Source organism: Poecilia latipinna, unplaced genomic scaffold (genome assembly GCF_001443285.1).
Source record: "Poecilia latipinna isolate Pla-1442-1.1 unplaced genomic scaffold, P_latipinna-1.0 Scaffold58, whole genome shotgun sequence".
In the NCBI taxonomy this organism is placed as follows: domain Eukaryota; kingdom Metazoa; phylum Chordata; class Actinopteri; order Cyprinodontiformes; family Poeciliidae; genus Poecilia; species Poecilia latipinna.
This window is the reverse complement of record NW_015112674.1, coordinates 529,227-536,064: the sequence shown is the minus strand read 5'-3', so window position 1 is coordinate 536,064 and position 6,838 is coordinate 529,227. Positions and strand designations below refer to the sequence as shown.

General features: G+C 41.0%; 2 protein-coding genes across 2 annotated transcripts; both read right to left on the bottom strand.

Moving 5' to 3' along the window:
- Positions 1-313: 313 nt before the first annotated feature.
- Positions 314-4,715, bottom strand: crym (crystallin, mu). The gene is made up of 8 exons (XM_015055690.1): positions 3,045-4,715; positions 2,806-2,956; positions 1,936-1,998; positions 1,727-1,828; positions 1,116-1,299; positions 905-1,026; positions 735-819; positions 314-653 (listed from the first exon to the last, which is right to left on the bottom strand). The coding sequence occupies exons 1-8, from the start codon at positions 3,209-3,211 to the stop codon at positions 580-582; spliced, it is 948 nt and encodes a 315-aa protein (XP_014911176.1). The 5' UTR covers positions 3,212-4,715; the 3' UTR covers positions 314-579.
- Positions 4,716-4,822: 107 nt separating this feature from the next.
- On the bottom strand, positions 4,823-6,766 carry LOC106961746 (small nuclear ribonucleoprotein 13). The gene is made up of 3 exons (XM_015055705.1): positions 6,514-6,766; positions 6,232-6,352; positions 4,823-5,233 (listed from the first exon to the last, which is right to left on the bottom strand). Exons 1-3 carry the CDS (start codon positions 6,514-6,516, stop codon positions 4,971-4,973), a joined length of 387 nt encoding a protein of 128 aa, XP_014911191.1. The 5' UTR covers positions 6,517-6,766; the 3' UTR covers positions 4,823-4,970.
- Between the last annotated feature and the right edge of the window lie 72 nt (positions 6,767-6,838).

The window sequence follows — 6,838 nt, the reverse complement described above, 5'->3', positions numbered from 1 at the left end:
GATAAAGCCGATAATTAAAATGAGGTCGATAGGTTTAATTTATCGTGCGATTAATTGATATATCGTTTATCACGACATGCCTAGCTTTATATTTACCAAATGTTCTTTTATTCCATTCATTAACCTACAGTCACTTTTTATGAAATGAAAGTATCATGCCATCATGTCTGGCATTGTTTATTATTATTTTATTTTTCTTTTTTTGCAGGATTATTTGTTTCCTTTTTGGATTTCAGTTTGTAAAATGACAAAAATGAATAAGTTTTTTTATGAAATGAAACTAAAAGAAAAAAAATGTGGTTAAAAGCAAAACTTTTGTGCTACACTCCATTTTTATTTTGTCAGGGAAAATATTGCTTCGAAATATTTTAAAAGTGCCGACATTTTTGCCAGCTGCCAGCTCTGCTGGGTCAGATTTGGACTGGTCCAGAGCTGACATCAGAGGCTGGAAGTGACCCACAGGCAGCAGTTTGGTCAGTGTTGGTTCGTACTAAACTAAAACCTCGGACACACTGCCGTCTGCCAACACCTCTGTGACTGAAAGGTTCCAACTGGGACATCAGAAATCAAGAACAAATCTCATGGTTTGGTTTCTTTAGCTGTCCACTGGTCAAACACCAGCTGAGCAGACACTGCATCCTCCACTCCCATTCCTGTCAGACAAAAAACAAGAAAACACATTAAGGTTAATTAAAAACTACAACAAAGTGATATAATTATATCATCCAACACACCCAGAGACTTGAAGACGGTGGTCTTCTCCCTCTCAGCAGGTTTGGTTCCATTGATAACGTCTCCCAGTTCTGCAAACACCTGAGCCTGAAAGACACAATCACACCGACTCTCATTCTGCTCACCTTCAGTTTTCCAACTGGATTAAAAGTCAAATCTAAAGTAGACCGACCCCTGAAAGGATGACATCACCAGATTCTGACAGCGCCCCCTCCCTGCTGTCTGCGTACACCACAGCGCTCTTCATCAGCACGTCGTCCAGCTCCCTCCAGTCTGGCCTGCAGGCTCCCACAGCTGCTCCGCAAAGTCAACACGACCATCAAAGGGTTCATCCTGGTACGTGGCTGTGATTATTCTGGTTTTCGTGTCTGACTGGACCTCACCTGCCACATGTGCTCCTGCTTTGACCCACTGACCATGCAGCACCGGCTCCGTGGATCCAGTCACCGTCACTATGACGTCTGCTCCCCTCACCGCCTCCTCCGCCGAGCCACATCCTTTCACACCGCCTCCCACTGAGCGGACAAACCTCTCCATATTCTCTTTAGTCCGGCTCCAAACACGAACCTGAGGAAGAAGAAAGACGAGGATGTAGAAAGACGCCAAACCATGACGGGATTCCGACCGTTATGAACCAAAAAGACATTTACTGTTAAAGCTAACAGGGATAAATGTGAGTCACGATTATCAGATGTATGCTAGGTTATGTCTTGTTGTCACCAGATCTCCATAGCAACCATGAGACACTAGCTCCATGCCAACAAGATAGAGATAGCAGTAAAAATATTTTTCTGTCCTACCATCACAAACATAAACAGTTTGCTTAACTTTACTAGTGGAGCTTCTCAAACACTCCAGGTGAGTTTAGCATGACAAGCAGGATAAAGACAACACATTCAAACAATTTAAAGAAATGCTTTAAAAACCACACACACAATGTTTGGATTGTGTTTCCTTTTCTTCACCCATCTTATTGTCGCCGCTGAACAAGTACCTCTTTAAAAGAAAACATCTCAGTGAAGACGGTATAGTGACTCAGAGCCTGTGTGCCGGTCCCCAGGATGGCCAGAACCTCTGCTCCGGACGCCATCAGCAGCTAGACACACGCACACACACACACACACACCAAACAGGTCCGAGTTACTGCAGAGTCTCACTGCACAGAGAGGCTGATGTGCGTTACAAGGTCAACAGCAGAGATGCCTTAGCGGAGATGGCTGAGATGGCAGCAGTCCTCCTGGCCGTGATGACCTCCCCATCCATCACCTGCAGGTGGGACGTTCCAGCAGTGTTTACATGGTTCAGAGTCACACACACACGGCCTTTAAAAAGTACTCACACCTTTGGTTTGGTCACAGAGACTTTAATGTACAAACAAAAGAATGTGTTCTACTCAGATGAGACCAAAGTAGAACTTTTAGGCGTATAAACTAAACAGGAAACCAGTACTGTGCATCATGCTGACACACCGCCCCCTCAGTGAGGCACGGTGGTGGCAGCCATCAGGCCGTGACAATGCTTTTCTTTTGTCCTTTTCTTGTCTAAAAAGTTAAATGTAGCTGATTTTTATCAATTTGTAAAATCAGTAAAAAGGATAAAACATCCAAAGGTTTGAGTATCTTTTTTCAGGTACTGAATACTGGTGACTGTAACAATATATTTCATTCTACAAAGTATTACAGCATGCAAGATACATACAAATGCACACCACACTTTTCAGATTCTTTGGGACATGTTGAAAGTCAGGGATCATTTCCCTACAGTCATTGCAGATTAAAAAAGGGGTACATTTCTACCAAAAAACTTGGACATTTTAAAATTAATCTCCGAAATTTTCTACAGAAAACTCAAAAATGTCTTTGTTTGAAAAGTTTAACATTTTCTGCAATAAAATTTTGAGCACAATAGACATTTTCTGGGAAAAAAAAAAAAAAAAAACACTTCCCTTTACAGCCTTGCATAACTTTGTTTTGGTTCACCTCATAAAATCCTATTAAAACACAGTCAGGTTTGTGACTGTAGACGTGACAAATCTTCCAGGTGCTTTAATCATTGCAGGCGTGTTTGACTCACAGCCTTGATGTTCCCACGTTCTGGGTCCAGCAGAACCACGGTGGCCTGAACGGCTGGTAAAGTGGATCCTTTCTCTCTCTTGTAGAAACAGACAAACTTTGTGCTCAGCACTCCGTCGTTCTCCATGTATGTGGGCATGAGCCCCATGAAGCTGGAAGGAGAAGCAGATTGAGCCGCTGTTCTGCCAGCAGTCTGTTAATATGTGCCGAACCGAAGCAGCCGCAGCAGAGCAGGCCTACCCGCTGTGCTTCTGCAGCGGCACCGCGGTGCGCACAGGCTGGACCACCTCGGCGCTGTCCCGCCGGGAGAACTTCCCCAAAGCGTCCTCCAGACGGGGGACCAGGTCCCTGTAACGGAGCACATTTTCAACTTCCTGCTGCCAGATGATAACAGGAGGCTCGGCCATGGTCTCTGCTCAGCGAAGAGGGCAAAAGTTCAACCTTCCTCACTGTACTGGAACCTGAGCTGCGTTCAAAGCTCCTGAAGAATGGAGCGGGAAACGGGATGTTTCTCGGAAATCGGTGCTGCGTTCAATGTTCTTACACTGTCGTAAACGTCAGTCTGCTGTTACTTTGCAAAGCTTTCCTTGGTGAACATAAGGAAGAAGAGAGAAAATGAATAAATGCAGAGGGAGTAAAAATCCACCTGAGTTAGCATTAACTCAGTTTAAAAGGGAAACTGAGTGAATGATATTAAGATGATCAGATCCGGACACAGAATGAGGCCTTAAACGGAGATGTGTCTGGGAGAGATATTCCACCTAAACCCGCTGCAACTTTATAGACTGAGAGGGCAAAGCTTAGTTTGCTGATGAACCACCAAAGGAAACGACTTCACTCATTCATCTGCCCATAAACAGAAAGCCTGCCTAATTACGAACAGCAGAAATGATTAGACTTAAAATACCACCATGTCTAAGTTTTTGTGTGGAATTTGAGAATATTTTTACTAAATTATAATGGATAAATTCAAATAGCCTCATTAACTAATTATAAAACTGATGACTAATTTCAAAAACATACACCCAATATCTCATAAAAGTTTATTGAACTTTCCCAAAATGATTTTAAGTTTTATTGGTCAGATATTGGTTATCTACATCAGTGTTTCCCAACCCTGGTCCTCAAGGCTCACTGCCCTGCATGTTTTAGGTATTTCCTTCCTTCAGTCCAGCTGATTTCAGCTGATTCATTGTCATAATTATTTGCTTAGGATTTTAATAATGCTCTCATTGTATCATACTATTATTCGATTTACAAAAATAAAGATTCAAAGCGATCTGAACACTTATGGTCACAAAGTGTAAGTAAAACAAGGTGGTGGCTCTGTCATGATTAGAGATGTCTTCAAAAATCAATGAAATTATGCAGTCAGGAAGGTTTTGTCATGCTTTTCTATAATAGTGATGGAAAAGCATGACACTTTCACTAAGTGTGAAATCAAGCTCTGTGAAATTTTTATAAAATTCAAAATGAAAGGCTAGTTTTTTATGCGTTTCCTCTGGTGGCCAAGCAATAACATTTCACGGTTGTCTTTGTGCAATGACACTAAAATAAGCCTAAGTCTAGTTAACAACCAAGAAAAAAAATTAAACAGGCAAGTTCCTTCAATACATTTCCAAAAATATTCCGACTTAAATATTTAATGTGAAAAACGATTTTCACATTAAATATTAATTTGAGCTTATGTCATTAAGAAATTGCCAATGACATACGGGGGCCGTTGTAATTCTAATATTTTGAGATTAGTCTCAGAATTCAAAAAAAAGTTTCAAAAAACTTCCAAAACTCAAATTTCAAAGTTTCAAAAAACTTTGGAATTTCCACGTTTTTTGTACAAGATATTTGAGATTAATCCAAAAATTTTGGGAGTTTTTCAGCAAATATATATTCCATCTACAATGGCCTTAATACTATGCCGTACCCCCCTGCACGGAAAAGTACATTTGATTTATAAACGCAACATTTTTAGTTAGGATGACATTTTAAATAAAAAAAAAATTGAAACAAGTTGTTAAAAAAAAAAAAAAAAATTTATTGAGATACAGTTGATGGTCCTAAAAAATAAAAAAACGTGCAACACTCTTAAAAAATGCCAAATGTTTACAATAATCCAACATAAGGACAGAGTGGATGGAACCATCAACCAGCAGTGCTGCTGTCGGATCACACCAGCAGTCTCTCGATGGCCATCTGAACAGACTGAATCTGAGGTTTGAGCTGGGAGCCCTCCTTTATGGTGACCGAGGTAGCGATGACGGGCCGGGATACACCGCAGGCCCGGCCCAGCGCCTGCTTGGAGCGCACAAACACATATGGCACGTTCTTGTCCTCACACAGCAGCGGCAGGTGGAGGATGATCTCTAGTGGCTCGGCATCGGCTGCCATGACGATGAATTCGGCGATGCCTCTGTTCAAGGTTTTAGTAGCTGAGGGAGAAATAAAAATAATAAAAAAAAGGTTTACAATCACATGAATGTACAGAATCCTACAAGAACAAACAGCGAGAGACCAAAAAACAGCAAAAACAACATGCATTGTTTGAGAAATCCTCTCTCTCTTTCTCTCTCTCTCTCTCTCTCAGCTCCTTCAGACTAGCCAGCAGCCATTAGCAAACTCCTGGTGGAACTGTGCATCTTATTTTGCGAGCTACTTCTTAGTTTAACACTGGTAAAAACATTAAAGGGTTAATAGGAGCCATGTTGCAATGACTTCCTGAAAGCGGAGTTTCAGAAAGAGCAGGAGTTTTTAAAGAGACAGAGGCCCAATTTCAAGGTGTTAAATCAGGAAGTAAAATCTCTTACATGGTATGTATTGCATTTCTTTAACAACTGAAGGTAAAGTTACTTTATTATGCTACAAAATTGCATGGAATATATGCCTGAAAAACATAATTCTGCCCCTTTTAGCCAACTTGTCTGTATCTATATTCTGAAGATCAATGGATTTGATAAGTGAATAAAATCTTTCCTGACCTGAAAGCAAAAAAACATTGTGCAGGTAAAAACTAACTGGATTAAGGTTACAGTTTGACTCCACACAACATGCTTTGTAGAACACCAACATTTTTGAAGCAAACTTATGCCACAATGTTCTCATGCAAGAACTATTGAGAATCATTAAAATTAACCACGTGTATTTATTTATTTTTTTTTGCAATCAAAACGCAAAACATCCACTTAAGAATATTTACTAAAATTTTAGAAATAGGTACATTTTGAGATAAATACCTGATTTGGGGTAATTGTTCCAACAGTGATTTTTGATCTTCACTCAATGTATGTTGGCATCATTTGGATGTTTAATGGAAAGATGTTTTGACAACTTTGTTTTACTAACGTATCTATTGGCACCGTCGTTGTTTGAAGCTTTATTGATCTGACAGTGTGTTCCATGTGAGACGGATCTGGTCGTGTATTTCTCTCACCCTCATTGGCTCCCTTCCTCAGTTGTTTGTAGTTGGATGCTTGCTGCACCAGGTCCAAGATGGTTTTGGTCAGTGTAGCGTCGGCCAGCGGGTAGGCCTTCGGGTTCACTTGTGGTTCAGTCTTAATAAAGCACAAACAATAAATCCAGATGAGACACAAGAGACACGCGTCGAACCAAAATAAAAACCTCAGCTTCAACTTTAAAATGCGCTCATTGACGATACACATGCTTGTTAACAGTTAGCCGGAGAGCTAGCTTGTTAGCCGAACACAGGACTCACCATTGCAATATATTTCCTAGTTTTCCGGCCCTCTCGGCGAAATGCTTCACGGAGGACTCCTTGTTTCTCTCCTAGCTATAAGGAAGCAGCAAAAAACCGCAGGATACGTTTCTTTTACCTAATATTTAACAGCGTCACTAACTCTGTAAGCTCTGCTGCATGCAGTCAGTCCGAACGTTCACCACACGTGCGAAAAGTACTACACATGCGCATTGACTCGTTAGCAAAACGCAAGCGTTAGTTCGGTTCATTCTGTCGTCATTAAAGGGCGGAGCTTCTTCTTCTTCTTCTTCTTCTTCTTCTTCTTCTTCTTCTTCTTCTTCTT